General features: G+C 42.7%; 1 protein-coding gene and 1 pseudogene across 1 annotated transcript in view; one reads left to right on the forward strand and one right to left on the reverse strand.

Moving 5' to 3' along the window:
• The first annotated feature begins 1,610 nt into the window (after positions 1–1,610).
• Positions 1,611–16,648, forward strand: part of LOC126143900 (farnesol dehydrogenase-like) — a 121,095-nt gene continuing 106,057 nt past the window's right edge. The window contains exon 1 of the mRNA XM_049915456.1: positions 1,611–1,722. Within this exon, the coding sequence (XP_049771413.1) occupies positions 1,618–1,722 (105 nt within the window). The 5' untranslated portion in view covers positions 1,611–1,617. The remainder of the gene's footprint in view (positions 1,723–16,648) is intronic.
• On the reverse strand, positions 14,612–14,729 carry LOC126163754 (5S ribosomal RNA; annotated as a pseudogene).

A 16,648-nucleotide genomic window follows, 5' to 3' on the forward strand; every position in this document is an offset into this window, starting at 1 on the left:
GACGGGTAGTATACTATATGTGCGAGAACCAAGACGGAACGATAAGAATGGAAGACCAAGAACAAAGTGCTCGGATTGAAAAGGGTGTACGACAGGGATGTAGTCTTTCATCGCTTGTATTCAATTTACACCTCGAAGAAGCAATGACGAAAATAAAAGAAAGATTCAAGAATGGGATTAAAATTCAAAGTGAAAGGATATCGTAGATGAGATTCGCTGATGATATTGCTATCCTCAGTGAAATTGAAGAAGACTGATTGGATCTGCTGAATGGAATGAATAGTCTAATGAGTATAGAACATGAACTGAGAGTAAATGGAAGAAAGACGAAAGAAATGAGAAGTAGTAAAAATACGAACAGCGAGAAACTTAATGTCAAGATGGGTGATTACAGAATAGATGAAGTTAAGGAATTCTGCTACCTGGACAGCAAAATAAACCACGACGGTCGGAGCAAGGAGGACGTAAAAAACACTAGGAATGGCAAAAAGGACATTCCTGGCCAAGAGAATCTATTAGTATCAAGCGTAGGCCTTAATTCGAGGATGAAATTTCTAAGAATGTACTTTTGGAGCATACGATTGTATGGCAGTGAAACAGGGACTATGGGAAAACCAGAAAGAAGAGCATCGAAGCATTTGAGATGTTGTGTAGAGAAGAATGTTGAAAATTAGGTGGACTGATAAGGTAAGAAATGCTGAGATTCTTCGGTGAATCGGTAGTGAAAAGAATATGTGGAAACCACTGACAAACAGAAGGGACACGATGGTAGGATATCTGTTAAGACATCTGGGAACAACTTCCATGGTACTAGAGGGAGTTGTAGAGCGTAAAAACTGTAGACGAAGACAGATTGGAATACATCCAGCAAATAATTGTGGTTGTAGATTGTAAGTGCTACACTGAGATGAAGAGTTTGACACAGGAGAGGAATTGGCGGCACGACATTGCATTTGGTCCATATACCGCCAGAATTTCACGGTAAATCCGTGTGCGATTAAGACGTTTTGCCCACAAGAATCATTCTGCCCCAAGTAGTTCAACTCTGGAGTACGTTTCCGGTTGTCGCAGCATTTCACTCCCACACTGTGATGCACCTGTTACTCGTACCCGAAGAAAACTGCGGCTGCTGGAAACAAAGAACATGAAGTCTCTTCTGAGAATGCACCACTCTTGCGCGAATCACCTTAGAGTTGTGCAACACGTGTAACTTACTTTTTGAATTCTCCTCGTATTTTATGAGATGCTACAAAGGTTGTCGACGATGGTCATTTTCATTGAAACTGGTATTAAACAGGGTTTTGTTTATCAGCAGCGCAAGGGGTTATATAGAAACAAATTCCTTTAAAAATTTGTCGAAAATATCGTTTTAATATCACAAATGTATGCAGCGTTTAGAAATTACGTGCTTCACCCAGTGTAATAAGAAATGAGCGTCGTGTGGTTGTAGGGGAGCTTTCATGTTTGTTAAACATGCAGAATCTAATCTTAAGACACAGGGAAAACAAGAACTGTTATCGTATTTACACGTACGACAGGTTCCCGGCGCGAAGGACGCCTCAGTAGCAGCAGAAGTCTGCAGGCGTCAGCATGGAGCGGTACGCCGGACGCGTTGCCATGGTGACGGGCGCCAGCTCCGGCATAGGGGCCGCCGTGGCGCGCGCGCTGCTGCAGCGCGGGGTCACCGTCGTGGGGGTCGACCTGCGACCCGACAGGATGAAGGTGCGAGCGCCTGTAGAGTAGGGACAGGTTAAAACCGATACCTGTATTTTCGTTCTTAGTAAAAGGTATTTTTCGGTATTTTTTTGGTCTCGGTGATAACAGTTGCCGTTTTTCAATAACCGAGTAAAAAAACAGCAATATCAGTTAGCCGTAGCAGTAGTGCTGAAATTTTTCTTTTTTAAATAAACCTTTTTTAAAAATTGAGTAGTTTTTTTTTCAGTATATCCATTGTGAATGACGAACTGCGACTGTGATTTAAACTGGCGTTTCGTCACCGATTACTAAATTTCCGTCGTCTCTGCCAGTAGCACCAGCACTGCATATAGCTACAATTGGTCCACAACATAATGTTCTTGTAACACCTCCATCCGAAGATGAGCCTGCAGTGGCTCGAAAACATATTCACGGTTGAATAAATCTTAAAATAAAGCGACTGGTTGCATATTTATTACCAGATAAACGCCAGTTTGAGTAATTTTTATTTGTGCATTGTGCATTCGTTTAAAATATTGCGAAAACGGCAAAATCTATCAGTGCTATTTTAATAACAATGGCGACAGAAACGGGGAACAAGTACACAAGTTAAGAACTGGTACAGTATTTGTAATGGAATAATGTCCCTCTTGCCGTGTGTCGTGGGTTAAGGTAAGCGTGGAAGTGCTGTGTGCAAGACTTGCCCCCCCTCCCCCCCCAAAAAAATCTAGTCTGTACGGTAGCTTCTCGCTGTCGTCGCCGAACATCCGTTCTATTGCAGAATGGCACCATCCTTAATCCAGAATATTTTTACAAAGTGACGTAACAGACTACATCTACATCTACATATATACTCCGCTACCCACCAAGCTGTGTGGCGGAGGGCACAATTCGCGCCAAAGTCATATTTCCCCCCCCCCCCCCTCCCTCTGTTCCACTCGCAGATCGCACGAGGGAAAAACAGCTGTCTGAACGCCTCAGTACGAGCTCTAATTTCCCTTATCTTTGAATGGTGATCATTGCGCGATTTTAAAGTTGATGGTAATAATATATGCTCTACATCCTTGGTGAAGATCGGACTTTGGAATTTAGTGAGCAGCCCCTTCCGTTTAGCGCGTCGTCTATCTGCAAGTGTGTCCCACTTCATACTTTCTATGAGATTGGTAACGCTCTCGCAATGGTTAAATGTACCACTCACGGATCTTGCCGCTCTTCTTTGGACCTTCTCATTCTCTTGAATCAGACCCAACTGGTAAGGCTCCCATACACACGAACAATACTTTAAAGACTGGACGAACTAACGTATTGTAAGCAATTTCCTTTGTTGAAGTACTGCAACGCTTCAGGATTCTACCAATAAACCGCAATCTAGAGTTTCGCCTTGCACGTTACTTGTGTAATCTGATCATTGCATTTGAGATCATTTCGAATAGTCACACCCAAATACTTGATGATTGTTACCGCTTCCAAAGACTGGGCATTTATTTTGTACTCGTACATTAATGGGGATTTTCGCCTTGTTATAAGCAGTAGGTTACACTTACTAATATTGAGACATAACTGTCAGTCATTACACCACGCATTTATTTTCTACAAATCCTCATTGATTCGTTCACAACTTTCGTGTGATACTACTTTTCTGTAGATTACAGCATCATCGGCAAATTGTCTAAGTACAATGCTTCATTTGCTTGAAAATATTAATGATTTGTCTGTCATTTTTATGAAATAATAAAAGAGGAAGCAAATTATGCTAACACTAATTAATTAAAGACTTAATAAACTTGATTCATACTACACAACAAAAATAGAATGTCGCTGATCTGGTGCCTGTGTCTACATAATATGCCTTTATTCGCTTGCAGCCCTTGAAAACCGACAAATTAGCTCGATATAAAGAATTCTTCATACTCAGTTTTCACCCTTTGGGAGTAACTATTCGTAATGCCCGAACACTGGTAAGATCCCCTATTACAACATGACTTTTGAGCAGAGTTCCGAAAAATTAGAATCAATAGGAGAATATTGGTGATTTTTTCTCTTTTTTTGCAGTATTCTACATCTACATCTACATGGATACTCTGCAAATCACATCTAAGTGCCTGGCAGAGGGTTCATCGAATCACCTTCACAATTCTCTTTTATTCCAATCTCGTATAGCGCGCGGAAAGACCGAACACCTGTATCTTTCCGTGCGAGCTCTGATTTCCCTTATTTTATCGTGGTGATCGTCTCTACCTATGTAGGTCGGTGTCAACAAAATATTTTCGCATTCGAAGGAGAAAGTTGGTAATTGGAGTTTCGTGAGAAGATTCCGTCGCAACGAAAAACGTCTTTCTTTTAATGATGTCCAGCCCAAATCCTGTATCATTTCTGTGACACTCCCATATATCCCGATAATACAAAATGTGCTGCCCTTCTTTGAACTTTTTCGATGTAGTCTGTCAATCCAACCTGGTAAGGATCCCAGAGAGGACGGACAAGCGTAGTGTAGGCAGTCTCCTTAGTAGATGTGTTACATTTTCTAAGTGTCCTGCCAATAATACGCAGTTTTTGGTTAGCCTTCCCCACAACTTTTTCTATGTGTTCCTTCCAGTTTAAGTTGTTCGTAATTGTAATACCTAGGTAGTTAGTTGAATTTACGGCTTTCAGATTAGACTGATTTATCGTATGACAGAAGTTTAACGAATTCCTTCTAGCACCTCACACTTTTCGTTATTTAGGGTAAACTGCCAATTTTCGCACCATTCAGATATCTTTTCTAAATCGTTTTGCAATTAATATTCAACCGCTTATCATTTTTCGAGAAAAGCAGCAGGCAGTGGCCGGACTAAGTTTTCTTTTATTTACCTGTTTAATATTTCGTGTTGTTTGTGGCAATCTAAATTCGTCCTGTTCTCTCACGAGTACCACAGGGGTCCATTCTGGCCCCATTATTGGTCTCTCTGTTTGTGTGAATGACCACTCGTCATTGCTGTCGTTTTATAAATGTTATTTTTATGATGACCTCCGGCCTTACGCAAGTTTTCAGTGCTGAGGTAGGCTCAAAAAAGTCCCGAGTAACTTCAGTATCCCGTACAAAAGAATTAGTTCTGAATTCCGCAATCAGTAGTCTCCTGTTCCTCTCCATTGTAACCCAGTAACAGAAAGGGTCAAATACATAAAAGATAACCCGGTTTTCGTCAAAGTAGTCATTTCTTGTGTGTCTTACAGACGTGGTAGACGAAGAATTCAGAGTCTGTATGAATGACATAAGTGATCCAGTAGTGCAGTCAGAGTATAATAGAACTTCAGAACACTTGCGATGAAATGAGATGGAAACCATAGATAAGAGTCCTTCGGAATTTTTTAAATTATTAGGGGAAATGGCAACCAAATGACTATTGAAGTTGGTGTCTAGAATTTATGTGACTGGATACGTACTATCCCAACTTTTCGGAAAAAAATATCATCCATACAGCCCTCAAGACTAGGGCAGGTAAGTGCGACAACTATCGTGCAATGAGCTTAATGACTTATGCATAAAAGTTGCTGACAAGAACAATATAGAGAAGAATGGGAAAGAAAATTGAAGATCTCTTAGATGAGGATCACATTTTAAAATTTTGTGCATGTCAGGAGCAGCAAGTGTAGGATGAAGTGATCTTGTAGAAATAGTAAACAGCCAGTCAGTTGGAATACGTAAAATCTGATGTGATTTCGAAACAAGTGAACATGTTACTTTCTTCTGAAGAAGACGTTTTTATAAAAGTTGACACTACGATAAAGTGGTTTCAGTAAACCTTCCAATATGCAACTGATTGGCTGTTTACTGCTTCTACAAGATGATTTCACTCTACTGCTGCTGCTGCTCCAGCCATGTACAAAATTTTAAAATTTTTTGACTGTCTAGATCTTAAAGGCGGTTTCTACATAAATGGACTACTCGTTGGGACGTGTACATAGCTAATTACTATGTGGTTTTTAAGCAAGTTTCACATGATATATCCTTCCGAAGAACACGTTTTTATAAACGCTGAAAGCATGGTGAGGTCTCTACAGATATGGACATTTCGTTGATATATGCACACAACTAAATATGCTCTGATTTTTAAGCAAATTTGGCGTGATATTTTCTTCTGAAGAAAACTATTTTATAAACTTTGAAATCATGATAAAGGCGTTTTAATAAACCTTCCAATTTGCAAATCGATTGGCTGTTTACTATATCTAAGATGAGGATCAGTTTGGCTTTGCAAAAGATAAAGGCATCGGATCAGCAGTTCTGTTGTTGCGAATCGTAATGGAAGCACAACTTACGAAAACTCAATACGTAATAGATTTCTTGATTTAGAAAATGGCGCGAGATGTTCTAAATTCACAGAAAAATAGTTATAGGGAAATAGGGGTAATACTTAAAAGAGTGTAAGAGAAGAATGCAACCTGTCTTCCCTACTGTTCAATTTACGTAAAGAAGAAGCAACGACAGAAATAAAAGATGGGCTTAGGAGTGGGTTTTAAAAATCAGGGTGAAGAGTTATCAGCGATAAGACTTGCTCATGATGTTATTATGTTCAGTGTAAGCAAAATAGAATTACAGGGCATCCTGAAAGAAATGATCAGTCTACTGAGTACAGACTATGCATTGAGAGCAAACCGAAGACTAACGAAAATGATGAGGAGTAGCAGAAACGAGATTAGTAATAAAATTAACATCGAAGATCACAGAGCAGAAGAAGTAAAGGAATTTTGCTACGTTGGAAGCAGAATAACATGTGTGCATTCATCACCGGCCTTGCCGCCATGGTCACACCGGTTCCCGTCAGATTACCAAAGTTAAGCGCTGTCGGGCTTGGCTAGCATTTGGATGGGTGACCGTCCGGGTCTGCAGAAGAGCTGTTGGCAAGTGGGGTGCACACAGCCCTTGTTAGGCCAATTGAGGAGCTACTTGATGGGGAAGTAGCGGCTCCGGTCACGAAAACTGACAACGGCCGTGAGAGCAGTGTGCTCACCGCATGTCCCTTTGTATTCGTACCCAATGACAGTTACCGACTAAAGGAGGAGGAGGATATTAGTGTTTAACGTCCCGTCGACAACGAGGTCATTAGAGACGGAGCGCAAGCTCGGGTGAGGGAAGGATGGGGAAGGAAATCGGCCGTGCCCTTTCAAAGGAACCATCCCAGCATTTGCCTGAAGCGATTTAGGGAAATCACGGGAAACCTAAATCAGGATGGCCGGAGACGGGATTGAACCGTCATCCTCCCGAATGCGAGTCCAGTGTGCTAACCACTGCGCCACCTCGCTCGGTAGTTACCGGCTAAGGATGACACGGATGTCGGTCAGTACCTGTGGGCTTCGCAGGCCAGTTCGGACAGAGTAGATTTTTTTAGTTATTTTGTGGATTCACGAGGTTTTGGTCGGATACTGCGTTCCATACTCTTACTAGTGATATATTCGCATAATGTTTTCGATACTGGCTCGAAATATTTTGGGGACGAGGGAAGCTCGTGAAAGCGACTTTGCGTGTCCTCTGATTTGCAGGCTGCGTGTTACTCAACCTTTTTTGAGACTTGGGGGAAACTGATTCTTACTTGGAACGAATGCTCTCTATATTCGCTTACTTGTTTATCTCAGAATAGGCAACCGACCCTTTGGCAATTTTTATGGTTTCGTCAATTCGTGGGTGAATAAGACGTTATCGCCCTCCACGTATTCTGGTTGGCGTTAAAATTTTGCAGCTGGCGTGTGTTCGTAATGTTTGCATTTCTTCTTTAGGCAGATTTAGTGAAATTACTATGGTTAAAAGTTGTGGCTGAACTATTGAAGACATAGATAATACGTAAAATGTGTTGGTTTTGGCTAAATTAGCTTTCTTTTACAATCTGGTTCATCATTCAACCAAGAAGTTAATCCATTTTGGAGCATTTTAAATGGCTGTATGCCTTACCTTTCTTTATTTTAATTACCAAACTCGAAAACTGACTTCATTAATGGACATTGTGGAGTATGTTACTGGAGTACGGAACTTAACTGTTGTTTTTTTCTTTTTTTCACGTCCCAGGCCAAATATACATGCACACCGCTGCGCTTTATTTCAGCGGGGGTCGCTGGTGCTAGAGATACTATTGATTCTTTCGAGCTGAACAGTTTTACCTGTATGATTCTTCACGTCCCGAGGGATTATGAGAAAGCACGCCTTATTTATTTTTTCAATGTTCTGGATAAATATTCACTCGTTGCTCTGGTCATGGCTTCTATGGTCAGCTGATATTGAACATCCTTCTTACGAACCTGAGTGTCCTGAGTAGGACCTCTTCGGGTATCTTTCCTGCATCGACTCTGACCGAGAGGCCGTTTAATTCATGATAATCAGTTGCGTAACTTTTCGCGTCGAGAAATGTGTAATTTCTGATTCACCTGTATTCCATACACACTGGAAGCTGCATATTTTATCAGAAAATAATGTCACCAAATATCTCTATGCCCTCTAGACGCTTAGCAATCTATTTCCATAAGGTGTTAAACGTAAAATTGTACAGTCACCTATTCCATCGGAGCTCCGTTATTGCGATGTGATACAATAAGTTACGAGCAGCGAGACCACTATGCAGTAAGAACTAAACAAGAATGCTGGTGTGCGTTGCATCTGTAACAGACAACTATTTGACCTTGTCAGCGCCTCATACCTCCACTTGGGTTGGTAACGGCCAGACACTATGTTAACTCCATCGGCTCCTCAGCGCACGTCCCACCAGTATCTCATATCAGAGCCTATGTAGGCTGCCGGTCTTTTAATTGTAACCGAAAAACAAGATGTCACTTCCCCAGTAGGGGAGAGTGTTCTAGCATAGAACGAGTTTCAGACTTTCCTTCTAGCCAGCTGCCTAACACAGGTTTAATGTATTTAATAGTTTCATTTGTAAATGATAGCATTCATTGTACGTGAGCTGCAATATTTGTCTAAAATTACAAAAATTACTCCAAAAAAGTAAGTCTTTTCTTATTAAAAAAGTTCCAAGATACGACTTGGTCATATATGTAGAAGCAAATATACACATCAAGAAAAGTTTTCCATCACTTCGGTTCCGAGAGTTTCTGGAATCTGTACAGAAACGTCGAATAATGATCACCATTAACATCAGTTCCACCCTTTTTATTGCTCGTGAAAACCACACATTGCATGTTGTACCACCATACAGCGAGACCTTCAGAGGTGGTGGTCGAGATTGCTGTACACACCCAGTAGCATGTCCTCTTGCATTGATGCATGTCTGTATTCGTCGTGGCATACTATCCAACAAGTTCATCAAGGCACTGTTGGTCCAGATTGTCCCACTCCTAACGGCGATTCGGCGTAGATTCCTCAGAGTGGTTGGTGGGTCACGTCGTCCATAAATAGCCCTTTCCAATATATCCCGGACATGTTCGATAGGGTTCATGTCTGGAGAACATGCTGGCCAATCTAGTCGAGCGATGTCGTTATCTTGAAGGAAGTCATTCACAAGACGATCATTATGGGGACCCGAGTTGTCCATGAAGGCGAATGCCTCACCGGTATACTGCCGATATTGTTGCACTATCGGTCGGAGGATGGCATTCACGTATCGTACAGCCATTACGGCGCCTTCCATGACCACCAGCGCCGTACGTCGGCCCCACATAATGCCATCCCAAAACAGCAGGGAACCTCCACCTTGCTGCACTCGCTGGACAGAGTGTCACCAGACACGTCTCCGACGATTGTCTGGTTGAAGGCATATGTGACACTCAGTGAAGAGAATGCGACGCCAATCCTGAGCATTCCATTCGGCAAGTTGTTGGGCATATCTGCAGCGCGCTGCGTTGTGTCGTGGTTGCAAAGATGGACCTCGCCATGGACGTCGGCAGTGAAGTTGCGCATCATGCAGCCTATTGCGCACAGTATGAGTCGTAACACGACGTCCTGTGGCTGCACGAAAAGCATTATTCAACATGGTGACGTTGCTGTCAGGGTTCCTCCGAGCCATAATCCTTAGGTAGCGGTCATCCTCTGCAGTAGTAGCCCTTGGGAGGCCTGAGCAAGGCATGCCATATACAGTTCCTGTCTCTCTGTATCTCCTCCATGTGCGAACAACATCGCTTTGGTTCACTCCGAGGCGCCTGGACACTTTCCTTGTTGATAACCCTTCCTGGCACAAAGTAACAATGCGGATGCGACCGAACCGCGGTATTGGCCGTCTATGGATGGTTGAACTACTGACAACAAAAGCTGCGTACCACCTTACTGGTGAAATGACTGGAACTAATTGGTTGTCGGACCCCCCTCCGTCTAATAGGCGCTGCTCATGCATAGTTGTTTCCATCTTTGGGCGGGTTTAGTGACATCTCTGAACAGTCAAAGGGACTGTGTCTGTGATAGAATATCCACAGGCAACGTCTTCAGGAGTTCTGGGAACAGGGGTGATGCAAAACCTTCTTTGATATGCATATTTTACTGAAATTTGAAGGTGTTACAGTCGTGAAAATTTGGTCAGTAGCTTAGGGCAGAGTGGGGGAATTTAGCGTGCCTAAGGTATTTTGACTATCATCTTTATTCTGTAATAGCTAGAGGCGTCAATTTTCGTATATCATTAGCCAAATATGTTTACTGTAACATATCTTGAAACCATAAATATAAAGCAGTACGTTTTAGAAATAGAAACTGATAATTATGACTCCCTACAAGCGTCAGTTTACCCAATATACCAGTTAAAATGACGCAGTAAATGGGGTAAAATCAAAACTATGAACAAGATAGTTTACAAGAAGAAAATAGCGAAAATATTAGCTTAATTAACTGTGGAATAGATAGAAAACAGTAATAACAATTTTCTTATAAAATAGCAACAGAAAAGAAGAGGACCTGAGTACAAGCGTATTCAGTAATTACAATTATATTAATACCTTCGGGTGCTGACGGGGGTTGATATATATCAACGGGGACAGGTGAAAATGTGTGCCTCGACTGGGACTCGAACCCTCCTGCTTACATCTCAGATTCTCTATCCATCTGTGCCACCGAGGGCACAGAGAATAGAGCGACTGCACACACGCCTTTGGTCTCTTTCAAGACAACTAACGCTTCATCAGGCTGGAGTCACAGTTATAGTTTTCAGGACTGTCCCACCCACTTCATTGAGAATGACACCAAAAAGCACAACAAATACATGAGTACAATTCCTCGTCATCTTTGCCGAATCCACCACATACTACGCACAGATCTTTGCCTCTGGTACGTTGTGTTGGATGGCGCTCTCCCTTACAGAAGTCCCATTTATGAACAGCATTAACGGCATTTCTTAATCACCTGCAGTCCCAGAAGCTCTCTATTTTACGGATGTACGTCCTCCGCATCGGAACAGAGAAACACATCCCCATAAAAATAACGTATTATGTCATCTTGGGTGCCATTAAACATAGATTAACGTATGTAATTTAGCTTCTATCTTCATTGGTTTGAAACGGAAGTGGGATAAAAAGACGCTCTCGGTGTCTGTGTGTCAAATTAGCCCCGACAAGCATGGCCTTTGTAAAATTATGGTTCCACTTACGCGATTTGTTTAAGAGAAACAATACTTACATAATTGTGAGTGTTAATGACCAGAGATAGGCATAACAACAAAAACTTGTTTTTAACACAATAGGAAATAGCTTCACTCTTAGTGTGGTGTGCGCACTGTAAGACCTTCGGTACACAAACCATCAGATTATTTGACTTGTCGCTCTAACGAAGTAAGCGAGTGTCAGCAATATGTCTCGTGGTCTTATCGTGGCGTGTTTATCTTCTGTCGTTAGGTCAGACGATAGAAATGCCACTTGCACGCTTAGAGTAGCAGATTGACGGTGACCAACTTTAAACAGAATTTTCACCCACATTTATTAAAATAGTAACAAGCATAAACCTTACATAACTTGATTCTGGATGCTATTTACAAATGACAATCTGAAGTTCCTTTGGTCTTGGTACGTTAGTCTTATTCTCACATATCTCTGATACTTGACAAAGTTCAAAATGGTTCAAATGGCTCTGAGCACTATGGGACTTAACATCTATGGTCAGCAGTCCACTAGAACTTAGAACTACTTAAACCTAACTAACCTAAGGACAGCACACAACACCCAGCCATCACGAGGCAGAGAAAATCCCTGACCCCGCCGGGAATCGAACCCGGGAACCCGGGCGTGGGAAGCGAGAACGCTACCGCACGACCACGAGATGCGGGCGCTTGGCAAAGTGTCTATACATTTATCTACATGGCTATGTACAGGAATACGATAATCTTCTTGTATGCAGACTGAAACTTGACTATAGACTGGTACAGACTAATGCAGACTGACTGATCGGAGCTCTGTACACTCGTTATACCTGTACACTCGTTCAGGTATCACTGCGCGAGTCTGATCCGTGAGGAGAAAAGGTTCTACGTTAGCAACAATCTCATTGGCTGCGCTACATATTATTACGTGGATCGGCTGAAGCAGAATTTGGTCCGTCTCTAGGGTAGCGCCATCTCGTAGTGCGGAGACGGACGAGCGCTGCGCCTGCGCTATTGTGCTTAGCGAGGCGCGCTCTAGTGGGTAATTTGTGTACGCGCTGACTACGCAGAACTATGTACACAACACTTAGAAACTAGATATCAAATACTAGAAGAAACAAAGCCAAAACAAACTATGCTTCTTGCGCCGACAACTGGGAGGTTCCCCCATTCTGTACGCTTATTCGTATAGATGGGCACCAGATGGCAGCACCGGTCACAGAAGACTAGCACTCACAGTTGAAGATATATTGAGGTACAGTACATCATTTTACCTACTGTGGCAAATTCTCCCAGTCTCCCCTATCGGTTGCCGGCCGCGGTGGTCTAGCGGTTCTGGCGCTGCAGTCCGGAACCGCGGGACTGCTACGGTCGCAGGTTCGAATCCTGCCTCGGGCATGGGTGTGTGTGATGTCGTTAGGTTAGTTAGGTTTAAGTAGTTCTAAGTTCTAGGGGACTTATGACCTAAGATGTTGAGTCCCATAGTGCTCAGAGCCATTTGAATCCCCTATCGGTTACTTCATTACTCATAGTAAATGTAATCAAGTTAAATAGAAGTACGATGGCTATTCGGAAAGTAACGTCCGATCGACAGTGAAATGGAGCAACAGTGAAAATCCGATGGAAGTTTGCAGAGATGTGTTGGACATTGTGTCTAGTACGCCTGTCATCGCGTCATGTCGCTCTTTTCAGTTCTGAGTGCACAGTGATCACGTAAAGATGCCTAGAAAATAGTGTCACCCGCCAAGTATGGGTGCCTGCCGAGAGATTTTGCCTGATTTCATGCAACTCGCACAACGTAACTGTCATACAGTTCCTTCTTCGTGACAATCTCGGCCGCACACAGCAGGGACAATGAGAACGCTTCTGCACCATTTTCCATGGGAAATGTTTGATCAACCAGCATACAGACCGGACTTGGCTCCCTCGGATTTTCATCTCTTCTGATATGAACCGCTGGCTATGAAGACAATATTTTGACACAGACAACAAGCAGCAAACCAGAGTAGAGAATTGACAGAAAGCACAGGTGGCTACCTTCTACGACGAGGGTATTTGAAAATTGGTACAATGCTGCAACATATGTTTCAGTCGGAGTGGCGACTATGTAGAGAAGTAGGTGGAAGGTGCAGCTTATTGTTGCAAATAAAATATTTGTGATTTTAACTGCGGTTTCGTTTGCGCGGCCGTTCGGAATTTACTTTCCGTATAACCCTCGTATTATCAAAAACCAGTTAAAAATTAAATACATTTTGATATAAAAGCTATTGGAAACTAACGTAACTTTCCATTTTCAGTACAGTTAAAATCATTAAGAAATTAAAGAAACTGGGTTCATTAGCAAACATCACGTGTTCCATGGCAGCAGACCTTCTTCCGTTTCGAGATACAAGATGATGCAAAGCCAACGAAGTATGGCTTAGCAGTCCACATGCTACATATGTGTAACTAGTTTTAAAATTAGGTGGCATTTTAGTAACCATATATTTCAGCAGCTCTGACGAAACCGAACGACAGACCCATCGGGCACCTGTTATTGTGCCACTAACATGCAGTTACCATTGTTAGCAAATTGGTTATCGCCAGGCGTGACGTGCATCGTTTTCCTTTCAATTCTTTTTCTTAGGAGGATAGGAAAGCTGCTAGCTTGTTGATGTACAGAATATCTAATAATAAATCAATACTATACAGCTCTAAAACCGTCAGTATACTTACAACGTGCAACCGATATTTTTATAGGCAGGTACGTCGATATCTTATCCGTCTGTATTTCCATGTATCGATATCATTTTTCGGAGTATCGAGACCCTGTAATGACACTTTCCTGAAGATAGATATATCGGATTCCCGGTATATCTAAAAACATCAACAGTCCTATATTGATGTGCGGTTGCCGATTTCGGCGTGGTGCTGCGATATTTGACGACGACACATATTCCACATGCTAGGACCACACTGCAGGTGTGTAGGAAATTAGGCGTGAATCCGGCAAAGTCTATGTGGGGAAACCCGGAGACCCATTAGCACTCGCGTTTCGGAGCATGAACGTTACGTACGACTGTGACAGAACAAGTCAGCTGTAGCAGAACACAGCCAAGAATGTGGCCGTCTTGTCAATTTTCAAGAATTTCGGATGTTTGTGCGGCAGCTGTAGAAACAGCAACTGAAAATAAGAGAAAAAGCACTCCGTCTACAGGCCACAAGTGGCCCACTGTCACCATCCGACCGCCGTGTCATCCTCAGCCGAGGATGTGGATAGGAGGGGCGTGTGGCCAGCTCACCGCTCTCCCAGTCGTTATAACGGTTTCCTTTGACCGAAGCCGGTACTATTCGGTCGAGTAGCTCCTCAATTGGCATCAAGAGGCTGAATGCACCCCTAAAAACGGCAACAGTGCATGGTAGCCCAGATGGTCACCCATTAAAGTGCCGGCCACGCCCGACAGCGCTTAACTTCGGTGATCTGGTGGCAACCGGTGTTTCCACTGCGGCAAGGCCGTTGCCGAAAATAAGAGAGCCTAGTGATATAATTAACCGCCCTAACAGCATGAAAAGGGAGGACAGCTCCAAGTTACCTGCAGACTGGCCGCCGACGATTCGAGCCCAGCGGATATCCGGCCGGCGGCAGTACAGAAGGTGACTGCGAGGGAACTGCCGTGTGGCCTTAACGTTTCGCTGCAGAAAAGCATCCTCCCCTGCATACAGGCTGTCGATTTGCTTTTTTATTTTTTTTTTTTGGTCATCAGTCTACTGACTGGTTTGATGCGGCCCGCCACGAATTCATTTCCTGTGCGAACCTCTTCACATCTCAGAGTAGCACTTGCAACCTACGTCCTCAATTATTTGCTCGACGTATTCCAATCTCTGTCTTCCTCTACAGTTTTTGCCCTCTACAACTCCCTCTAGTACCATAGAAGTCATTCCCTCATGTCTTAGCAGATGTCCTATCATCCTGTCCCTTCTACTTATCAGCGTTTTCCACATATTTCTTTCCTCTCCGATTCTGCGTAGAACCTCCTCATTCCTTACCTTATCAGTCCACCTAATTTTCAACATTCGTCTATAGCACCACATCTCAAATGCTTCGATTCTCTTCTGTTCCGGTTTTCCCACAGTCCATGTTTCACTACCATACAATGCTGTACTCCAGACGTACATCTTCAGAAATTTCTTCCTCAAATTAAGGCCGATATTTGATATTAGTAGACTTCTCTTGGCCAGAAATGCCTTTTTTGCCATAGCGAGTCTGCTTTTGATGTCCTCCTTGCTCCGTCCGTCACTGGTTATTTTACTGCATAGGTAGCAGAACTCCTTAACTTCATTGACTTCGTGACCATCAATCCTGATGTTAAGTTTCTCGCTGTTCTCATTTCTACTACTTCTCATTACCTTCGTCTTTCTCCGATTTACTCTCAAACCATACTGCGTACTCATTAGACTGTTCATTCCGTTCAGCAGATCATTTAATTCTTCTTCACTTTTACTCAGGATAGCAATGTCATTAGCGAATCGTATCATTGATATCCTTTCACCTTGTATTTTAATTCCACTCCGAACCTTTCTTTTATTTCCATCATTGCTTCCTCGATGTACAGATTGAAGAGTAGGGGCGAAAGGCTACAGCCTTGTCTTACACCCTTCTTAATACGAGCACTTCGTTCTTGATCGTCCACTCTTATTATTCCATCTTGGTTGTTGTACATATTGTATATGACCCGTCTCTCCCTATAGCTTACCCCTACTTTTTTCAGAATCTCGAACAGCTTGCACCATGTTATATTGTCGAACGCTTTTTCCAGGTCGACAAATCCTATGAAAGTGTCTTGATTTTTCTTTAGCCTTGCTTCCATTATTAGCCGTAACGTCAGAATTGCCTCTCTCGTCCCTTTACTTTTCCTAAAGCCAAACTGATCGTCACCTAGCGCTTTGTCAATTTTCTTTTCCATTCTTCTGTATATTATTCTTGTAAGCAGCTTTGATGCATGAGCTGTTAAGCTGATTGTGCGATAATTCTCGCACTTGTCAGCTCTTGCCGTCTTCGGAATTGTGTGGATGACGCTTTTCCCAAAGTCAGATGGTATATCACCAGACTCATATATTCTACACACCAACGTGAAGAGTCGTTTTGTTGCCACTTCCCCCAATGATTTTAGAAATTCTGATGGTATGTTGTCTATCCCTTCTGCCTTATTTGACCGTAAGTCCTCCAAAGCTCTTTTAAATTCCGATTCTAATACTGGATCCCCTATCTCTTCTAAATCGACTCCTGTTTCTTCTTCTATCACATCAGACAAATCTTCACCCTCATAGAGGCTTTCAATGTATTCTTTCCACCTATCTGCTCTCTGCTCTGCATTTAACAGTGGAATTCCCGTTGCACTCTTAATGTTACCACTGTTGCTTTTAGTGTCACCAAAGGTTGT

The sequence above is a fragment of the Schistocerca cancellata genome, chromosome 2 (genome assembly GCF_023864275.1).
Source record: "Schistocerca cancellata isolate TAMUIC-IGC-003103 chromosome 2, iqSchCanc2.1, whole genome shotgun sequence".
In the NCBI taxonomy this organism is placed as follows: domain Eukaryota; kingdom Metazoa; phylum Arthropoda; class Insecta; order Orthoptera; family Acrididae; genus Schistocerca; species Schistocerca cancellata.